Source organism: Petaurus breviceps, unplaced genomic scaffold, assembly GCF_028583685.1.
Source record: "Petaurus breviceps papuanus isolate PSGF00001 unplaced genomic scaffold, PetGlider_PUasm1.0 76, whole genome shotgun sequence".
In the NCBI taxonomy this organism is placed as follows: domain Eukaryota; kingdom Metazoa; phylum Chordata; class Mammalia; order Diprotodontia; family Petauridae; genus Petaurus; species Petaurus breviceps.
Genome location: NW_027186473.1, coordinates 59,749,774 through 59,772,895, shown reverse-complemented (window position 1 = coordinate 59,772,895; position 23,122 = coordinate 59,749,774). Strand labels below are relative to the sequence as shown.

The window sequence follows — 23,122 nt, the reverse complement described above, 5'->3', positions numbered from 1 at the left end:
AGAGTGTAGCTGGGCTTGGCTCCCAGAACTCTGTGCTGGCCGATTCCTGCCGGCCTGATAGACTCTCCTCAGTGGGAGGTTAGCTTCTCTGTGTCATTTTGTGGGTTCTGTAGCTCCAAAGTTTGTTCAGAGTCCTCTTTTACATAGATTAGAGGTGGTGAGAGCCAGAGCCATTTGTAGGTCCCTTTTCTACTCCTCCATCTTGACTCTGCCCCCTCGATCTCCTAGAATAATGTTTTTTTTTTAATTTTTTTGCCTTTTGGAGGGTAATTGGGGGTAAGGTTACATGGCTAGTTTTTGTGTGGGTGTTAAGTGTCTGAGGCCAGAACCGAACTCGGGTCCTCCTGACTCCGGGGATGGCGCTTTACTCACTGCGCCACCTAGCCGCCCCTAGAACAATGTTTTTAAAGCCTTAAAATAGAACATATAAACTATAGAGGAAAGTAATTTTTCTGAAATGCAGTCATCAAACATTTTAAAAGCTGAGGGATCACAGGTCAAAGCAATTCTTTTCTTGAATATCCTTACCCACAAACTCAGAATCTGTTCCTTCGGCATAAACCGAGAGGGATGGCCTTACTGATTTTTCCTAGTATTCCTAGTCAGTTAGAACACCCTTTCTGTGTTCTTTTTGACTGCCATTTTTCTCATCCTGCCATATGGTGAAACTGGAAGCAGGAACAGTTCTGTAATAGTGTGATAACATTTTAATATAATCTACATTATGAGTGAGGTCCTTTCTGGAGCTCCTTTCTCCCTTCCGTCACTCCCACTCTGACCCCATTTGTTTTCTTTATGGCTAATTTTTTTACTGCCCCTCTTTTTTACTTGATTAATTCTAGTTCTTAGCCTTATCCTGACCAAAAGACTAGTTAAGTCTTGTGAAAAACAAAATTTACATTAAATTGTATCCATAGCAATCCTCTCAACTTGATAAACCCTCAGATGTCCACTGACTTCTCTAAGAAATCCTTGCCCCATTCCAACTACAACTGTTTTTAAAGATACTGACTGTACTATATTTGGTGGGCAATTTGAGGAATTTTCCGTGATAATTTGATTGCATATGATTTTCACCTTAATTTAGAACCTAATTTCTGTATACAATGTGACTTTACTGTAATCGTGTTTGTACTCACTTGAAATGACCTTAATTTTGAAAACATAATGGAAAAAAGGAAGGAGTTTGAAAGCTTATTAGAAAAAAATTATAGTATGCCTTCAAAACAAAAACCTTCCAGTTTTAATAAGTCATTTTAATGTTGTGAGGGAAGGATTACATTTTTCTCAATACATACCATTGTGGTATAAGCAAAAAGAATACTTAACCTGTTGGGAATTCTAAAGGGAACATGTAACTATATTGACCATCATATGTGAAAATTACATATATACACATATTACATACATCTATATGTGTGAGTATGTATACACGTATACATATGTGTATATGTATGTATATGTGATACTTATCTGCAACTCATGGTTCAAAGCTCATTTGCATAAGACTCTCACTCAATTCTCTGTATCTGTGGAAGGGTCAGAGTTGGGAGAAGAGAAATCTTGGTCTTCTGGCTTCTAAGATATTTAAGAAAGAAGAGACTTGGTTCCAGATTCCCATCAGGTCCCTAAAGGGAAAGAAGGACCCTGGGAAGAAAAGAACTCTTAAAGGAGCCAGCACTTTGATCATGTCTTTTTTTTTCCAGCTTAGTACATTAGAGCCTTTGGGAAATTTCTTCTTGGATGAGATCTCAGACTCTCTCTTGATTGAGCTGAGACTTCTTGCTCCCAATGTGATAGGTCATTCATTCTGTTTATCATTTGGCATATTTCTCATTTGTAGATTTTATTTGATTTCTTTTTGCTATCAACTTCTAAAAATGAATTTATTTGCTATTTGCTAAGCATGTTCATTGTGGAAATATCTCTTGGTGGAAAGGGGGGGGGGGTCAAACCTTGCTTGAGCCACATCTTTCTCATTAAGGCATAGTAAACAGGAACTCAACTTGAAACTAAAAATTATTTTCCTCAGACTAACAATATTTAAGGGAGCAGATATGATTGTGTCCTGGTAACTTTCCTCAGAGGAGGGCAGAATGGTCAGACACTGGTCCCAACCACCTGCCTCTCCTCCTGACAGGAATCAAAATTTCTCTTGGATAAAGTAGGGGGAAGAATTTCTAGACATATCTGCTCACATCTCCCTGCAAGCCATATCGTGTATGTGTATACACTTAACTTAGATGGCCAAAACAGAGAAAACCCCCCTACAAATCAAAAGATTTAAAGTTAAATATTGATGACTGGGCATCATATATATTAAATTTCTAAGTCATATCTTTCTTTAAAAAAATACTCTCACCAAATAGGACTGTACCAGATTACCTAATGAGGACATCATGACCAGCTCTCTAAGGTTACCTTCCATTTACATTGTATATATCTTTTATGCACATAAAATGAACATAGTTGTTCCTCCTTGCCTTCCCTATTAGAATGCAAGCTCTTTGAAGATAGGAACCATATTTTTACCTTTCTTTGTATTCTTAGCACTTAGGACAATGCCTGGCACATACTGAATGTTGAATAAATGCTTTTTAATTATAATTTTAGTTCTCAGTTCCCTTACTTGTGATTCAGGTATTAAATAGGATAGAGAAATTTTCTTTTTGTATTTCTCAAAAAATGTACTATATTTCCATATGCAAATGACTTCTCGCTTTTTAAAGCAATTTCTTGACAAAGTTGCTTATATTTCTTGAGTTTTTAGGACTAGGTATGTTAACAATAAACCTTGATTTGTTATAAAAAAAGTGAGACTTTATTGGGGACAGGTGGGCATGAAATGAAGAGTGTAGAGGCTGTGTCATTTGCTTTTTATTCTCTGCCATTTTTTTCCAGAGGATTTATGAGGTTAATATTTTTCATGCTTAATACTTTTAAAACCATTTTGACTGACTTGGACAGCTTATAGTGTGATTGAAGGGAGATTGTACAAGAAAACATAACTGATGTTTCTAATACCACCTTCATTCTAAATTTTCTCACTGGTTATTATATTTTTTCTTAGCTGTAGCTCACATTCATGGGCCATTCAGTTTATACTTGTGATTATTTACCTGCCATTGGCAAGGAAAGAATGAAAAATAAACTATCATAAAATAGAATTACTTCTCACCCTGAAAGGGAAGGAATGAAACTTTTGTAATCCTTTCAAGGAATTGGCTGCAGTTACTACCATACTGCTATGGGATATGTTGTATTTTGGTTTTATGTATTTGAATTCTACGAAGGAGTAATAAGAGATCATTTAAGTTACAAATCTCTAGAACAATTAGTGGATTAAACCCTACTTATATTCTTAGTCTCCCAATGACTGATGCATGTTAGGAAATATATGGTTTTTAGTAAAGCTGTGCTTTTCAGAAGCAGAAAAAATTTTTGTTTTTATGGAAAGAACCAGTAGGATTATAGTTAGTGTAATGGAATTTCTTCTACATTATCTAATTTTAAAATGCTTCTGCAACCCATTTTCCACTTAACTGTAGATGCGCTCTGATTGGGGTTCAACATGGGAATTGTGGATCATTATAATTTATTTCATATGACTTGAACCCCCACCCAGTTTCTTGGGAACTTTTAAAGATTATCTAAATTCAGTTTTCACATTATTCATCTATCAAAATGGTACAATATTTAATTGAGAAAGAATTACAAGACAACAGAAAAAATATCTATGATCTTATAATTGTATGTATGTCTCACTACTTACTCTCAAATGAGTGAAACTTTATCTCTGGTGCTCATCAGAAATGAAACAGTTTCTCAAAGACACACATGGAAGGAGATCTCACCAGCTCTTTCTTTCCTTGGAACTAGAATAAGGTAGTTATAACATTTAATGTGGATGTCTACGTGGAGACCTCATCTGCTAGGGACATGGTGTTCCAGTTTTTCTCTCTGCTCTCAGACATAGTTTCTCCTTAACTTTGTCATTTCATTCATGTTAGGATTTTTGGGTTCCTGGATGCCACTATCACAGTTTTACAAGCTCCTCAGTTTGATCCTGTTTATACTTCTTTTCCTCCTCCCAGTATCCCAATGTTGACATATAAAAAAGATAATCCTTTGTTTCAGAGAGAAACTTGTGGTCAGTAAAAGCCCTATCTATTAAAGCAGTAAAAGTCCCCTCCTATTTAACTTTGGACCTAGTTTATTCTCTATTAGCAGTGTCCAGAGGAGATAAATGCACTTAGGGACCTACTCTATGGGTGACCATCCAAATGCATATCAATCTTGACAATAGCTACTCTTTTCTATTCACTTGTTCCTCTGCTAATAGGCTGAATTATTAAATTACTATAGATTTCATTGATTCTCTATAGTATTCTAGAGTTTTATGCAGCTAGACAAGAGTAGTATTTGGAGAACCTTACCATTTATTGGGAATTCCTCTTCATTCATACTCTGTGCTGAAATCCTCTATGGAAAAGTTCTAGGGAAAAAATGGATGAATAGATAGATAGAAAGATAGCTAGTTAGCTAGATGGATGAATGGAGATATGTGTGTATACATATACATATATATTGCATATAACACAAACAGCTAAATATTCACAAAGGTTTGTATGATTACTATCTTGTTTCATTGACAAATGCATCATAAGTAGAAGAAAACTATAAGAAAACTACTAGTAATGATATTTATGCTTCTAACAGTCATCTATAATGCTAGTCTTTCTCAGAGATGTTTGGCTTGTTGGAAGTCCCAAATTTCAAGGATTTTTGAAAAATGCAGTTTAGTTGTTTTTGACCTCTATTAGAAACATTCTCTTTCTATTTATATCAGTGTAGTATTTAAGGTTTGCTAATTTTTGGAAAAGAGAGGTGCATTTGGGCAAATAAATCTCTTCTTTTGTACTTGTAAATTAACATTAGAGTTTTGATTCTGTTTTCATTTAGAAGAGAGTTCAGAGCACTTTAAGATTGATGCCAACAGCGGAGAAATAAGAACAACGAGCCCACTGTCATATAACCATAGGCCACATTACAGGATGATTGTAGTGGCAAGTGACCAAGGAATACCTTCTCTTCAAGGACATGCAGTCATTCACATTCAGGTGGGTTGTTTCTCTTATACTGGCAACTGTGGGAGCTTCGTAGATCTTTGACCTCGTTGCTCCTTGTTCCAGTGAGTGGAATGAGCATGCAGAAATTATTTGTGTTCTTTGAATGGAGAATTTCATTCATTACACTTAACCAGTGCAATTCATATTGGTAGCAACTGGATGAATTAGGAAGGAGATACATTGTTAGAATTAACTGTGTTAGAAAATCTTGGTAAAAAGCTTTGCTATACATTGTATGCTTTAAGAAATCTTCCCAGCTGTTTTTGTGCAAAAAATGTCTCCTGAGTTACCTCTAAAAATATACTTCCCACTCCCAAAGACCTATGAAGGATGAGTTGCACACAAACAGTGCCTAAATAATAAATTCCATTTCTAATTACTATTTTTCTTGAAGTTTTACAGAAGTCACTCTAGGACTTGCAATTTTGGACTTTACTTTAATCATGGTGAACAAATGAGCTGTGGGTAGTCTCCTAACAGGGAAAAAAATAAAATAAATAAAATCAACAAAAAGCAGGAAAAAAGAGAGAGGGGGGAGTATATGAATAAATAGATTCTTTTTGAGCATGCATGTAATTACCATTAATACAAATGCAAAAGGAGAAAAGTCCCTGAGAGCTCAGGTTCCAAATCCAATACATTATTGATTAGGGATGTGTGGGTTAGGAAAAACTCATCTATCATCATTCCTCAAGTCTCTTGTTTCAGGCAAACAAAAACACATGATACTTAAAATGTACACAGATGTTGTCATATATATTGGCCTCTGGGATTAAGGATAATTTTGGGTAACTTTAAAGGAGGCAGTAGTCATTCCACATTCCCAGTGAAGAAATCACGAGACTTTAGCATAGTTTAAGCCTTGAATGACTTCACTAAACTCTCATTTCAGATGTTGGAATAAACCAAACAGTGTAAATAAGTTCTGCAGTGGCTTTACCTACTATGTATTGTGCATTCTTTGATGTCTGCCCAGATGTAATATAAAAAGAGCTGACTTTCTCTGATGAATCACCCTCCAAATTAGTATTGAAATGGAACAATGAAAACAAAACAAAATAACCTAGCAGATTTTCTATATTTTTGTTTCAGGTGATTCCACTCTCCAAAGAGAGGCCATCAGTTTCTCGTTATATTCAACATTTGGTCATACCAGAAAACTTTAAGCCTGCAAAAATAATGAGCCTGATAAAGTCCTCTGATTATCTACAGCAGCATAATGGAAAGCTACAGTTAAGTATAGTTGAAGAAGACAAGGATATCCATTTTGAGATTGACAGCTCAACGGGGGACTTATTTCTTTCCAGGGAACTTGACTATGAAATGGCCTCTCACTACCTTCTTAGAGTGATTACAAAAGATAACAGCCAAAATCCTCCACTGAATAGCACCATATTTCTTAGTATTGATGTGGAAGACCAGAATGACCATTCTCCTTCTTTCCAGGATGATTTCATAGTGATCAGCATAGAGGAGAATGTTTCTGTAGGTACCTTGGTCTATACATTTAATGCCAAAGATGGAGATGGCAGTTTTCTAAACAGCAAAGTACAGTATTTCATTGAAACTAACAGTCCTGGTGAAAATCCCTTTCTCATCCACCCCTCCTATGGCACATTGGTCACTGCATCCCCATTGGATAGGGAGATCATTGAGTCTTTTATCTTGACAGTGACAGCATCAGACCAGGCTGTGAATGTAACAGACCGGAGATTGAGAACCATGACAGCCAAGGTGGTCATTTTAGATGTCAATGACCACAGTCCTAGTTTTGTGTCTTCTGCTATTACATACATCTCAGAAGATGAAGAAATAGGGTCCCTCGTTCATCACATTGTTGCTGAGGACCCAGATGAAGGAAGGAATGGAAGAATCACATATCACATTCTCTCAGGAAATGAAAACAAAACCTTTATGTTGGATAAGATATCAGGTAGGATGGAATATATTAACTTTAATTTTAACCTATGTTTAACCAAATAAATTCATACTTTTTAACTTCTTTCATGTGTGCTTTTGGAATTACATTTCTCAGGATGTGATAGCTACAATTTGTAAAGATATGATTATCATTTGTATTTCATTCTTCTTGCTGCATGAGTTGGATTTTCTGTGGACACGAATTGACAAATGTATAGATGATAGCTTTTGTAGAAAAGTACGAGTGACTACTTTTGATTACCAAATCATAGGCTGGCTAATATATGGGAGAAGAGACAGAGACATAGATAGACAGAGAGAGAAGAGGAAAGAGAAAGAAGAGAAGAGAGGGAGGGAGGGAGGAGAGAGAGAAAATATGCACACAGGCATTCTTTTTGGTGTCATGAATTCTCCTGATAATCTCATCATCCCCTTCTCAGAATAATGTTCTTAAATACTATATATATATATATATATGTATGTAATTATAACTAAAAAGTAAAGCAATTACATTGTCATAGTTATCAAAATACATTTTTTAAAGTTCATGAACTCCAGGTTAACAATATTTTCAATAGTTGATCCCCTCCTCTGCCTCTTATTTATATTTGTAGAGGTAGAGATGGTGATTTTAAAATAGTCAAGCTATATCAGAGTGGCTAGGTGGTACAGTGAATAGAGCACCAAGTCTTGAAGTCAGGAGGACCTGAGTTCAAATCCGGCCTCAGACACTTAACACTTACTAGCCGTGTGACTTTGGGCAAGTCACTTAACCCCAATTGCCCTGCCTTCCCCCCTCCAAAAAGCAAAAAAAAAAATAGTCAAGCTATGAATTTGAATCATTGACAGACCATTGAGACATTAGTCTAGAAAATTTACTTCAAGGCCATATGAATGTATTTTTGGCACTCATAGCATCCATAATTTCACTGGTGATACAATGTGAATGGGAATTTGAGGATATTCCCTGTCCCTTAATAGGCCTAGGGAGCAGAATTTGAAGACCTTCCCTGCTTTGAAAGTAAACTCTGCTCCCTAATAGGCTGAATGTAGTCATATGGACCCTGTGGTGGGAGGAGTTTGCTGAAGGGTAGAGCAGAGCCACTCCCAGGAAGCTGGGAGTTAGAGCTAGAGAGATGGTGGGAGAGAAAGGAGCTCAGGAAAGGAGATAGAGAGGTTTGTATGAGTAAATATTGATGTTGTGTTGGTTTATGGGAAGACTAAAGGATGGCATGGATTTCTGCTACATTGTGGTGCATTAACTTCTATGTTGCTTTGATGGATTTGGTTTCCTGGTATTGGGATTTGGTTTTCTTGTGTCTAAATAAATGCTTTGGTTCTGTCCTCTGTATGGAGAGTTTGTTATATTTTGTGATTGAGCACTATATGGGACTATTTATAGTCACGATTGGTGCTGTAAATATTGCACTGGCACTACAGGTGGGCATATTGTCTCTGCCAGCTCGGATTGCCATTCTCTTTGTTTTAGGAGATGATATTTGGGAATTGCCATGGTTAAAAGCATTTATCAGACTGTGAGCAGCCTGCTGGTGAGCCTCTCCAAACTTATGCTGATTCTCAGAAGACCTAGCCTCAGCATCAGTCTGACTGATTTGGGCATGAAGATACTACTGTTCACATCCACTTAGCAGTCAACCAATGCATATGCATTTATCAAACATGTAAACCATTAACTGCACTCAGAACTGGTGATACAAAGAAAGGCAAAAATGTCCTCAAGGATGTTACCTTCTTATGTGAAAGTCACCGTGTAAGGAAATAGCTCCACATACAGAGTAGATTTATATTGCTTTGTTGTGGCAAAAAAGTGTGTGCTTGCCACAGTGTCAGCAACTTAACTCTAAGAGAAAAGTGGCAGAAATGGTGTTCTTTTCTACTCTCAAACTCACCTTTTCCTCTTTCCTTGGAAGCATGGTGACAGTACACCATTTGCCAAATGCTTTGAGTTTTTTGGTAAGAAATTCTACGTATAGGGTTGTATGTGACACTGAAACCAAACCTCACAATAACTTAGTTTCCAAATAAAACTAAAAGCAATTGAATTGATATCTCATTCACTTCCTAGAAAAAGAGGTGACTTTTACTTGAATCCTAGAAATACTGTGCCAAACATAGCAACAACGGAGTCTCTTGTCAATAAGTATGCTGACTGAAGTGGGAATAGATGTTTAGCATTTTGTAAATCATGATCTATCCCTTATTATATTCTGACTACATGGGTTTACTAATCCTACACATCTGGTTCTCTTCTGAGGGCATGTGAATATGACCTAAATACCCAGCTGATAAGAGAAAAAGGGCAAATGTAGGCCACTGATCTTCTCTGGATCTGGATCTCCCAGTTCCTCCATAGATACCCACTTTGTTTCCTGGGATGGCTAAGGCCACACTATTCAAGGCTGTCAAAGAAAGCAAGATGGATAGATTTAGGCAGATAAGTGTCCCAGCAAAAGGTGTCATGGATCTTCGATTGTGGAAATTCTTTTTCAATTGCTTAGGCATTTTTCTGGTACATAAAATGATAATTGCCAAATACATTCATGTGTAAAAGGTTTATCTCTCTCTCAAGGTTCATATTTCTCCTAAGCAGACTTTTAGCAAAACGGTTTTCAATGGTTCCAGGCTATAAAGTGGGGAAAGTTCTCAAGAGGAATAATTATTCAAAGGTGGGTTTGTAGAACCCTAAACCAGAAAACCTCCTCCTTAATTATTTGGAATAAAGCTTCATAGGAGGTTGAACTGTTTATGGAGGAAAATATCACCACTAAAGGAACATTTGATCCTGGGAATCTGAGTGCAGTTGTCCAGTACAAATCTTTATCACACTTTCAGCATATGGGTAGTTAGAAAACAACAGTGGGCTGGAAGCTCAACCATGTTTTATTCATGAAGTTTATTGCCTTCCTCATAAAGTCTTTGCTTTTTACTGTCAGTAAAAGAGGCAGTTAACAGATAGGCAGTACAAAGAGAACATAATTCTATAATGCAGTGCTGAGAATTTCAGAAGACCAGAGCCAGAATCACTTTGTCAATAACCAGCTTATTTAGGCAGGATATAAATTTGACCTGTAGTAATCCTGAGTACCATCTGAGATACTGATTTAAACTGCTAATGCCCTGAAGGTCTTTGAAGACTATGTTAGATGTCTTGGATGGTTTAATTATAGCCCTGTCTATAGGTAGGGATGGAGATGAGCTGGGGTTCTTTACCTGGAGCTAACCCCCAAGGAGTCCATGAATCAATTTCAGGGAGTTGGTGAACTTGGATGGGAAAAATGATGTATCTTTATTTTTACTAATCTCTAAATGATACTTAGTGTTTTTTCCATTATTGAATTAAAAAAAAACTTATCCTGAGAAGGGCTTTACCTGACTGATAAAAGGGTGTCCATCACACACAAAATAAGAACATCAGCATTTGATGGAATCTTTAATTTTACATTGGCCTGGATCTTCTTCTTTTTTGTTTCTATGCTTCAGTCATGAACATTTATCAAAATTTTGAATGAGTTTGAGTCCCCCTCAGAGCTCCTTCACGATTGCAGAGCCTGAATGAATTTTCATCAAAATGTCCCAGTTAGATAGATGAATTGTGAAAACTGCCTGCCCCTTTGGGGATATTGATGGCATTTTTATCACTTAACTTTCTCCACTAGGCTTGTTAACAACAATTTGTCCTTTGGACTATGAAACACAAACCCTTCATGTACTGACCCTTCTGTCACTGGATGATGGCCTGCCAGCACTCTCCACAACACAGACCTTGACAATTTATGTCATGGACATAAACGATGAGGTGCCAGAATTTAAGCAACACGTCTATGAAGCTACAGTTGCTGAAAACCAAGGTCCGGGGCAGTATGTTACCAAGGTGGAAGCTGTGGACAGAGATTCAGGTAGTTTCATTCCTTTTATACTTAGTTTATTTTTTTACCTATATTATGGAGCAGCAAATTGTTTTCAGAGAAAAATAGCTTAACCATCTGAGAATTGCTTTCTGAAAGACACTGTTCCTTCATTCTCTGGAGATCCAAAAATATGGCTTATGAATGCTCAGAAAATGGGACTTGGCTTAAAATTAAAGTTGGACATGTGCCAGGAAACATATAGAATCACTTGTTTCTAGTTGTCTTGATTTTCTTTTACCATTCAATTAAAAACATTTATTAAGTGCTTATGGTATGCAAAACACTTGTGGATTAAGATGATACAAAGATAAAAATGGTCACAATCCCTACTTTCAAGAAGCTTGCAGTCTAGTAGAAAATTTTCCCAGATAAAGGTAGAGTATAATGTGAACAAAACAAAAATAATGCCAAATCCAGACAAAGTGTTTCTGGTAAATTTAAGTAAGCAAAGAACACTTTTATATTGAGATAAACTTCTCAGAGGAAGTGTCACCTAACTAAGGTTTAAATGAGGATATTTTTTTTTCTTGAACTAGGAAGAAATGAGGGGAAGCAGAACATTCTAATTCAAGAGGATACATTTGGTGTTGATCATTTGTTGACAGCTATGTCTGACTCTTCATGACTCCTCATTGGGGTTTCCTTGGCAAAGATGCTGGAGTGGTTTGCCATTTCCTTCTCTAGCTCATTTTATAAATGAGGAAACTGAGGTCGATGGAGTTAAATGACTTGCCCCGGGTCACACAGCTAGCAAGTGTCTGAGGGTGGCTTTGAACACAGGTCTTCCTGACTCCAGGTCCTGTGCTCTATCTACTGCTCCATACTGTGCATATGCAAGGAGGTTAGAAAGTGTAGTTCTCAAAATACCTAGTTTTCCACCAGGATAAAACTTAGTGGATATTCGTTACCTATTCATAGAGAAATGTACACATAAGACACCGCTGCTTTTATCAGAGTACCTAACTTAGTGTTTTTCACATGCTAGGAACTTTTATATTTGTTGATTAAATTTTGGCAAACACCATGAAAAGCAGAGACATTCTCTTTCTTCTCTCCATTTATAACTTAATAGTTAAAGAAATAGTATCCAAAAGACAAATAGGGTTCTATTCATCTAGTTCTTATCTGCTATGCCCAGGATAATACTTTGATGTGGAGAGACACTGAAAATGGAAAGGAATTGGAATAATTATTCCCCGAAATGCTTACCAATATAATGGCTCTCATCTTTCATGAATGAGACCATTATAAGAGTTAATCATTATTTGAAATATAACTATGACCTATATGCTAGAATAGTAGCAAAATTGAATATTCATCTTTTGTCATTAATAGTATATGCTTCATTTATGAATGTCAGGCAGTCACCAGTTTCTTTCTTTCTAATTGTTATATGTAACAAAATGTATTGTGCACCTATGTAACACAATGTCCTATTATTGCAAGGTAAACTAACACTGGAAATATTTCTGTAGTACTCATAATGAATTAGTTCAATTTCTAAATTTAAAAAGCCCATATTTAGTCAGAATTTTTGGTGTAATCTACATGACATATGTTTAAAATGTCTCCGGTACTTCTACTATATCATTTGGGTGTTCTGGGCAAATGGATAAAGTTTTTTTGCCCTTAATTCTTTGCTACTTTATTTGACTTCTTTTCATATTTCTATTGAATGTGGTAAACAAATTTGGGATGTGGAGCTTGTAGAATGTAATTTTAATGCTATGCATAAATGTGGAATAGTTTCCATATTGCATTGAACCCTTATACCTTTGTAGATAGTTAAAGTCAGAATCACTTATAAATGTTTTTACAATGGTTATTAAAACTAGTATTTTTCAGGTGCAATTCTTATTTTTGACCAGAGTGGGGCAGCATGATCAAAGAATTTTTCTTACTGCAGCCTTTGAGGTCTAAACGCTATTACATTGCTATGATGACCAATGATTGCTTTACCACACGATTCAGATGAAGGGTAACACAGAAACGCCTAAGTATTAGCATTTTGTAAGGTGAACTCTACATAGCAAGCAATGTAAAATCCATGTAGAATTGTATGTGAACACAGTCCTAAAATGCAAAAACAAAACGCCACGAGTTGCCAATTTTTATGCAAATATTTCATGCCCCCATCCCTGTCTTCAGTTGAACTAAACATGATGGTTAGCAAACATTTGCCTACATAAAACTCTTCTGTTTTCATATAAGATAATGGTATTTTTGTTTAATCTTTACTTTATGGCTCTAGAATTTCCTCTTCATCCTCCTCTTCCTCTTTTTCTCCCTTTCCTTCCTCTCCCCAATCCTCTTCCTCCTCTTTCTTCCTCTTCATCCTCCCTTTTCTCTTCTTCCTTCTCCTGCTACTTTCCTTCCTTCTTTCTTCTCCTCCTCACCTTGAAAAAAATCAAAATGTATATAGTATTGGACAATATCGTTTCTAAAAAAAATAGAATACTAAAGCAGTATGTTTTGTGCTCACAATTAATGGAATTTGAAACAATGAAGGCTTATGGTGTGTAGCTCACAACTCTTTCAACAGAAGTTTCTTCTCAAATTAAAAAAAAAGACACCAGTACGTTGTAACAGAAGACATCAACACCAAGATAACGACAATTTTGAGGGGCCAAAAAATCCTTTATAGCCCTATAGTTACCTCACTAATACCCAACAAATAAGGATGAATGGAGTTTATGCACCATTTATGTGCTAAAACTGTGTTCAATTGAAATGATACTTTGAAGGTCTGAATGCTGTATAGGTGTGTTTAAATGGATAATGGAGACTTTATTTGCAATTTATGTAGGGTGAGATATCTGGAGCCAAGTTTTCTTCCTTGTATAGGATCTATGTCTAGCTCAAGGAAAAAAAATCCCTGAAGAGTGTATCAGGGGAAGAAAAGTCAATATTGCTTTAAAAACAAAACAAAAAAAAGAACCCTTCATGGTGATTCCACTAAAAAAACTTAGCAGGGAGAGGAAAAAAGGTCTCCTAAATGTCATCTTTTTTCCATTATTTTTTTTGCTGATTCTATGACAAGTAGAGCTTTGACTCTTAAAGCCTTCATGTGCAGTTCATAAGTATATCTTGAAAATGCCCTCTGAGCATATTAGCAGTGCCCTAAGACTTGCAAATGACTTTCCATACCATTTCTACCATTTGAGTCTCACTCATATTAGCCCTCTGAAGTAGCTAGGATTATGCTATGTTTGACTGTGGCATAGTCAGTGAATATCTGTTTTGTTACAGAATATCTCTGTTATGCCTCTGTGAACTCAAGGGTTATTTCTTAAGCAAATCAGATGTTCATCTATGTTGCTAGATCAGTTACATCAAAATTTTTTTGTTACTATGACAAAGATTTCTAGATATTTTAGAAGTGATCAAGGTAGATCCCTTCACCCACCCAATTTTATATTTCTTAGGCTCAGACAAACTTTCACAGTGCTCTGCAAGTCCAAGCTATGCCTACTCCCATGAATGAAAGCAGATATTATTGCACTGCCCATAGGTCGGGTATTAGTATTTGTTGGAGACCATATATGAATCTTAGATGGATATGAATTGAGAAGGGGGAAAGGTTAAGTTTGGCACTATGAAGTACGCACCACTTCCTTCTCAAGAAATGTGAAAGGGAAAAACTATATAAGGAGTGGAACCGACATCACTATTGACAAGGTAGTATTATATATGGAGGGCAAAGAAAGAAGACATTTGACTGAGTTTCAAGAAGGGGAGATAGGAGTTAAAATAGCCAAAAGGTAACTGATAAAGCCAAATATTTAGGAATTGTTTTTGAGAATACAAAAATTAAATAATGATTATTTAGACATGAATGCTTAGCAATCTAGAATTTATTCAGAAAATCAAAGTATGTTTGATATGTAAGGGAGAATAGAATAGGAGAATGGGACAGGATCATGCAATGATAATGGTCAAAATTAGTTTATCAAAAGCCGGGCAAATTGACACAAGATATGTATGGAGAATGAGAAAATCTTTTTAAAGGAGGAATGTGAAAATGTCGGACCTCTATTAAAACCTGCTTTGTCTACCAAGTAAAGGTCAGATTCCTTTTTTCCCCTGGTGTTTAATTCTCCCCTCCTCCACTCTCTCCATGATCTGGTGCCATCATTGACCTCTAGCCTTATTTTTTTTTGCTACCACCTTTTGTTTCTCTGTATATGCATTGCATCTTCTTGTTCCTGTGTCTTTATTTACATTAGGATCAGAGGCTCATACATTTAGATCCTGGAAGGGACCTTAGAGGTTGACAGATCCAAACTCCTCATTTTACGGATGAGAAATCTGAGGACTAGAGAAGTTGTGACTTTCTCAAGGTGACCCAGGTAGTAAGTAAAAGGAAAAACCAGGATTTGAACCTGAGTCCAGATTCTACGAGCAGCTAGGTGACATGGTGGATAGCATACCCGACCTGGAGTCTGGAAGACTCATCTTCCTCAATTCAAATCAGACATGTGCTAGGTATGTGGTCCTGTGCAATTCACTTAACCCTGTTTACCTCAGTTTCCTCATCTATAAAATGAGTTGGAGAAGGAAATGGCAAACCACTGCAGTATCTTTGCCAAGAAAACCAAAAATAGGGTCATGAAAAGTAAGACACAACTGAAAATGACTGAACAACAAAAAGATGGACATTAAGTTTGGTCTAGATTTAATGATGAGAAATGTTAAATTTCATTGAAGAAATTGTACACTTTCATTGATCCCAAGTTTCTCTTTGAAACTAAAAACCCACTGTTTGAAAACCAGCATTTTTCTGATGATTTTCATGTTGCTGAATATAATAGTTTCTAAAGACCTATTTATAAGTCACCTGAAGGGCAATGAAGCAATATATAAGTAGGAAACAGGGTATTAAAAATGACAAATTGTGTACAAGTAGTAGCATAAAAGTTATGAATGTGATGGCTGATCAAAAGAGGAGATAGCATGTAATAAGAGTAAGGCCTGTGAGTTTCACTGGTGCTGATGAAATATTAAGAAGCCTAGAATTAGGGTGTGGTGTCACATGCCTGTGATCCCTGCTACAGTGAAGGCTAAGGCAAATGGATTTCTTGAACTCAAGAATCCTGAGCTGCAGTGAGCTAAGGCAATTGGGTGTCCACACTAAGTCCATTACCACTATGGTAAGCCCTGGAGGTTAGGGACTCACCCACCAGGCTACCTGAGGAAGGGCAAACTGACCCAGGTAAGAAAGAGAGCAGCTCAGTGCTCCTGTGCTTTGGTCAGTAGTGGGACTGGGTCTTTCAGTGGCTGCTGTGACCCCAGCCTAGGAAAGATAGAGTGATTCAGGAGGGGGCTGAAAGGAGTGATGGGGATATATATAGATGAAAAGATACCCCTAGAAGAAGAACTACTGTAGGTGGAGATTGGGTCAACTTCCTGTGGCAGATTTAGAGGAATTCATAGATGAGAGTCTCACAAAATGAGTAGGTCTGGAGGGGTAATAATCTGTACCACTGGAGAGAATGCCTAGATTATGAGATAGCAAATCCACTTAATATAGAAGAAAAAAACCCAAGGCAGAAATTGGAATAAAGAAAATCTAAGACCAACCAAGGAAAGAAGTATAGTAAGGGCAGAAAATAGTGAGCCAAGACAGCAAGCTTTTGTCATAGACAACTCTGAAGTATTTATGGAGAAAGAAGAAACAAGAGTGTTATTGTAGTCCTAAGAAGTTTTTTTTTGTTTGTTTGTTTTTAAAGATAACTTAAGATTCTGCCTAATGAAAAGCCACAAGTAATGGAATACTCTTTTCTAGAATAATAATAATTCACATTCATATATCACTTTAAAATTTGCAAAGCACTGTTTGAAGAGCCAGGAAAAGTCAGAGAATCGAAAATATGGGCCTATGCCAGGGTGCCAATTTGAAGCAGGAAGAAACAAAGGATTTAGCAGCAAACCATGTGGCTCAAGAATTATGATCAAACAATGAAAAAGGGAATGGCCTCAGGCTGATGGCTGCACTGCAGAGTTCTACAAGTCTGCCGAGATATACCCCAGCTAATCTTGGGCTACATGTTCAATGGCATGGGAGAGGATGAATAAGATTTGAAGACACAGGAGATCAAGAAAGGTTGTTAGATACAGTTGCTAACATCAAATATCAATGACAAGAATTTGTAAGAGTTCTGCTTCAAAGCCTGGTGAAAAGAGCAAAAGACAGAATCTAGTCCACACAAATGTGTGTTATATAAAAATATCATGTTCCTTAAAATTGCTGGAATGCAACATTGTTATACATACATTAACATGAACTCGTTGGGAAGAAGAAACAATGCATCAAAAATGATACATGTGACCTCACAAAATAGCTGAATCTTTGTGAAGTTAGTAGATGATTCAATTCTGGAATTACACAGACTTCTGTTGTTTTTTTTTTTTTTCATAAGAATTGGCCCTCATTTGGCTTGAGTTCACATTCAAGATCAGCAGAGGACTTTGAAAATCTGAATGTGGTTGGGTGGGGCAGCTATGTGGCACAGTGAATAGAGCACTGGCCCTGGAGTCAGAAAGACCTGGGTTCATATCTGACCTCAGACTCCTGACACTTAACTAGCTTTGTGACCTTGGGCAAGTCACACAACCCCAATTGCCTTGCCTTCCTCCCTCCAAAAAAAAAAAAAAAGAAAATCAGGATGTATTTTTGCTAGGAGATCAGCCAAGGAACTTGCATTATAGATGCAAAATATTAAGTCGGGATTAAAACAGTGAGAAAAAGAATAGAGAAAAAAATCTCATTGACAAGGGATTACAATTAAATTGAATCTTAATGTCCCTTAAGCTTCTTTATATTGTGAATCTGCGCCTAATTAACTCTCTGACTTGGGATGGATGGTCCTCTATTATTTAGCCTGGTTTCTGCTTCCTTTTTTCCTCCTTAAAAGTCTATTTTCTTTTCTTTTCTTTTCTTTTCTTTTTTAAGCAATTGGGGTTAAGTAACTTGCTCAAGGTTACACAGCCAGGTGTTTCTGGGTGGGTGCTAAGTGTCTGAGTCTGGATTCAATCCCAGGTCATCCTGACCCTGGGGCCAGTGCTCTTACTCTCTGTGCTACCTGGTGGCCCCTAAAATGTCTATTTTCATGCAAACACATTGCATTATAGGCCCAATATCACAAAGAAGTTCAAAGACTTGGTTTACCTCATATGAAATTAATTTCCCAACTGGTCAGGTTAATGCTTGTTCCCCAATAGAATGGTACACATGTAGCTTGCCCTTAGTCAAGCCCTATTACATTTGCTTCACTTAAGATGATTCATGGAATATACCAAAAGATTGTAGAGTCATTGTCTTCAAGCTATAAGGGACTTCAGAAGTTATCTAATTCAACTCTCTTTTTATAGGAGGGAACAAAGGCCCTAGGAGGCTAATTGATTTGCCCAAAGATACATAAGAAATAAGCACCAAAGGCAGTATTTTAACCCAGACCCTCTTACAGCAGAACCCGGGTTCAGAGGTAGTAAGGACAGTTAATAACTAGTTAGATCAAATTCATCTATTGGTTGTACAAACCATGACTGTTTCTCCAAGATCATATAAAAATATCATGTTCCTTAAAGTTGCTGGAATGCAACATTATCATACATACATTGACATGGACTCTTTGGTAAGAAGGAGCAATGAATCAAAATGACAGGAGAGTAAGGCTGTTGATGATGCTCTGTGTGACCTCACAAAAGGCATCTTACTCTTTTAGGCCTCAGACTTCTCATTTGTAAATTCAGGGGTCAGACTAAGTGATTTTTAGGTTCCAAATATTTCCTATATTCTATGATCTGTGTATGGTCTGTCATACTGCTCCAGGAATAGGGGAAAATCTCCATGTAATGATTAAAATGGGGACAGTGATACGCAAATTGAGCTCCCATGAGCATGCAAATGCAGAAAACCTTGGACTGTTACCATCCAAAGGGAACAGGTATTAAAAAATGGATAAAGACTGTGCTTGGAGAAACTAAAGCAATAGTCAAGGAAATGAAAATTCCAGTTGTCTTAAGAATTTCTGAAAGGAAAGTATAAATTAAGAAGACCAAGCAGAGCCTGTACCAGTGACAATTCTTCATAGTTGCCTTGGGAAGGAAGGAATAATTTGAGGAAACAAGAGAATCAAAATAAAGAGTGAAAAAGAGAGGGAACATGTGAGGTATTTCGGAACTTAGAAGTTAGAAATACAATCCCACACTGATCAAACCATTTCTGGTGCCAGGTTCCCAGGCAGTAATTATGCAGGGCTTCCACCAACAGGATGTGTGGTCCTTCTAATGGCTACTATTTTTATGATCCTAGGAAATAGCAATGGGAGCTTAGAAGACAACTCTAGCCCCTCAAAGAAGGGAGGGAAAGGACTGGTCTGTGAGGAACATGTGATGCTTTTGGAAGAAAATGATAGCAATGCTGGGGGTGGGGGTGGGAGAAAGGCCATTGGGGCTTCAAATTCTGTCTGACAATGTGCCTCCAGTACAAAAAAGAGAATTTTTTTGACATGATGAAAATGGCAGAGTTGAAGATAAGAACAAACAAAATAACCCACCAAGTGAACCTAAAAAGGATAACTAGGAAATTAAAAAAAAAAGACCTTTGCTAAAACGGAATAATTATGTTCAATTGAAAAGTCCCCATCAAGGGGACTCCCTTGTGTACCAATTTTTCAAATTGAATTTATTCATCAATTCAGATTTTTCAGTCAATCGATCAGTTGATTAAGCACCTACTGTGATTCAGATGTTGTTCTAAGTGCTAAAGATACAAAAAAAAAGTGAATGAAACTGTCCCTGCCTTCAATAACCTGACATTCTAGGGGGAGGGGTAAAATGTTAAAATAAAAGCTTCTAACAGAATACATACAATATGAATACAAGTTTGGGGAGTGAGAGCACTAAGATTGGTGACATCAGGAAAGTTTTTGTGTAGAGAATTCAAAGGGGAGTAGAGGTTAGGAGGCAGTGCATTCCAGCCATGAGAGATAATTGATACAAAGGTATGAGTATGGGACATGGAGTGTCTTTGGTAGGGCAGGGAAAGGAATAATGTGTAAGAACCCTGGAAAAATGAGAAATATAAAGTTGTGAAGATCTTTAAATGCCATACAGAGAATTTTATATTTCATCATAGAAATAATAGGACATTCCTGGATTTTACTGAGTGGGCCAATGACATCATCAGACTTACACTTTAGGAAAATTATGTTGGCAGTTGTTTTAAGGATGGATCAGAGTGAGGAGAGGCTTGAGGCAGGGAGACTAGGTAGAAGGCTATTGCAATATTCCAAGCTCCAAGTAATAAGGACTTGAACAAAAATAGTGGTTTTGTTAGAGTACTGGATGGGATACAACCAAAAGGTGTTATTGAGACAGAAATGACAAAACTTGACAACTAACTGGACATGTGGGGCAAATGAAAGCAAGAGGTAAGTATAACACCAAAGTAACAATCCTGAGTAACTTAAAGGATAATGTTGCCCTAGACAGTAATAGGGAAGTTTGGAAGAGGGTTAGGTTTGAGGTTGGTGGGAAAGATATGAGTTCAATTTTTTACATGTTGAGTTTGAGATGTTCAAAGGAATTTAGCAATACAGACAGACAGGTAGATATCAATAAATGATATATGCATAGATAGATGTGGGAGACATTTACATTAGGAATGATAATTGGACCCATGGGAGCTGAATAGATCACCAAGATGTTCCTCCAATTGTGGAAGAAAATAGTACAGGACAGAGTGTTGGGGTCCATCCATTTATTATTAAGTGTGACATGGATGATGAACCAGTCAAGGAGGCTAAGAAGAAAGCGTAACAAAAACACAGAGAGAAAAGACTATTGAGGAGAGGATGGTTGATAAATATATTTTATGGCTTTGTAATGTGTGTGTGTGTGTGTGTGTATATGTATATATACACACATATACATATATACATATACGTATATATACATATATACATATACATATATACATATACATATATATATGGATGAAGAATTGGTAACTGACTGAAATTTCAGGGCAATCCTGAAAGAAGAGAGGTCTGAAGTGTTGATGAGAATGTGAAGTTTGTTCTTTCTTATGTATTTTTTTAAGTTAAATTCTTGGAACCTATTTTCTTTTCCTTGATGTTATAGAAAAGTGTAGATAAAAACAGAATAGGAAAGAATGAGTATCTGAGTCTAGTAAAAACTGCTATGCATATAATGCCAGACTTAGGTTATGTTAGTTTGGCTGAATTTGTTATTTCTGATGAACTGTTTTTTCCTCTCTTTTTTGATTCTTTGTTATAAGGGATTACTTTTGTGTGTGTGTGTGTGTGTGTGTGTGTGTGTGTGTGTGTGTGTGTAGATGTATAGTAAGAAATTAAGGTAAGCAAAAGATAGCATCTACAATGGTAAAGAATTTCTTAAACTAATAAAATAACAGGTCTAGGATTCCCACACTGCCTTTTCCTTCCTTCTACCCCCAAAAGTGCTAATAATGTCAAATGGCGAAAAGGAAAACATTTTTCCCCTTAGGAACTCTAATTGTACCTTATATGAGTACCTTAAATTGTTTCTTACTAATGTCAAGGAAATGAACAAGAGTCTTGAAGTCAGGAGAAAAGCCCCAGCTTTGTCAGTAGTTGTGAAATTGTGAATTCGTCCCAGTCTTTTGCAGGTATGGTTTGTCTAGAGTGTCTGCCTCACTGAATTCTTGAGAGGAACAAGTGAGGTCATTTGTGAGGAGCCCTTTGTAAAGTGTGATGTGCTAAGACAGTTAATTATTAAAAGAACAACAACAATAGTTCCTTATAAATGCAGTGTCTGAGACTGTGCATTTTATTTTGTCAGAGACATTGATTCCAGGCTCTTTTGGTACCTCAGTTTCCTCAACTAGAAAGGTGAAACAATAATAACCTCATAGGTAAAAATATCCTCAGTGTCAGCTCTCAATACTACTTCTGCTGCTGCCAGCAGCAGCACTACCAGTATGGCAAGTGGACGACGTTACCAGAATTTGTACCAGTGATCCCACTTTGTACTTCTATTCTATCTTTCTTTTGAGATAATCAGAGTACTTTGTGTAGGACATTATATATATGTATATATAATGTGTATATATATAAAATATATATCCTATAGTTATTGTTTGTCTTTCATTTCTGAAGATGACAAATGACACCAAAGATTTCTGTCATGGTTCATGTGTGTGAATTGGATTTAAGTAATGTGGAGTTGTCAGAGTCATTAAAGTCCAGTGGCAAGACAAAAGCCAATTGTAAAGTGGTCTTGGTATCAGAAAACCCTAGTTTGAGTCCATTCTCTTCCACCTAATTACATATATTGGGCAAGTCATTCAATTGAACCTCATTTTTCTCATCTTTAAAATGGGAATAATGAAACCAATAATTCACATTTGATTGGAGGGCAGGGCAGACTTGCATTTTGGGGAGGGTGCCCAGACCAGCTATCTCCTTATTTTCTGCTCAGCTACATTCCTTTGGACCTCTCCATCATGAATTGGGCACATGCATTCACATTGGGTACCCCCCCCCCGACACTCCCTTTCTTTTCAGTTTTCGTTTGCGTTTTCTCCCATTAATTTGTAAGCTCCTTGATAGTAAGCATTGTTTTTCATTTTTATATTTGTATTCCCAGTGCTTAGCACAGCTAGTAAGCACTTAATAAATGTTTATTGACTGACTTGCATTTCCTTCTAATTACCCATGTACCTTTAGCCTCTCTGTACGTCAGTGATCTCATCTGCAAGATAAGGGGGTTAGCTTAAGCCTAAGGACCCTTTCAGTTCCAAATCTATGATCCTAAGTGACTTATTCAGGGGAGCATAATTAAGTAAATATCAGAGTGAGACTTGAACCCAGATCTTCTGACTCTAAAAAACCACATTCTTCTCTTCTACCTTATGCTGCTTCTCATTATTCTTAAGTTGCTTACTTCTCATGCATGTTTTGAAAATCAAATGAGATATGCTATTTTAAACATTTAGATTGTTTTAGAAATATAATCCACTATTATTCCTTATTTTATTATTCGTTATGTCTCTCTAAGGTACCTATTAGATAGATAGGTGTGTGTATTATATGTGTATTATATGTGTGTGATATGATTTCCATTTTTTCTTTAAAAGTT

General features: G+C 36.7%; 1 protein-coding gene across 1 annotated transcript in view; it reads left to right on the top strand.

The window, feature by feature from the left end:
• Nucleotides 1–23,122, top strand: part of DCHS2 (dachsous cadherin-related 2) — a 351,174-nt gene that overhangs the window by 263,591 nt on the left and 64,461 nt on the right. The window contains exons 8-10 of the mRNA XM_069105586.1: nucleotides 4,963–5,120; nucleotides 6,222–7,062; nucleotides 10,727–10,966. Coding sequence (XP_068961687.1) covers nucleotides 4,963–5,120; nucleotides 6,222–7,062; nucleotides 10,727–10,966 — 1,239 coding nt within the window. The remainder of the gene's footprint in view (nucleotides 1–4,962; nucleotides 5,121–6,221; nucleotides 7,063–10,726; nucleotides 10,967–23,122) is intronic.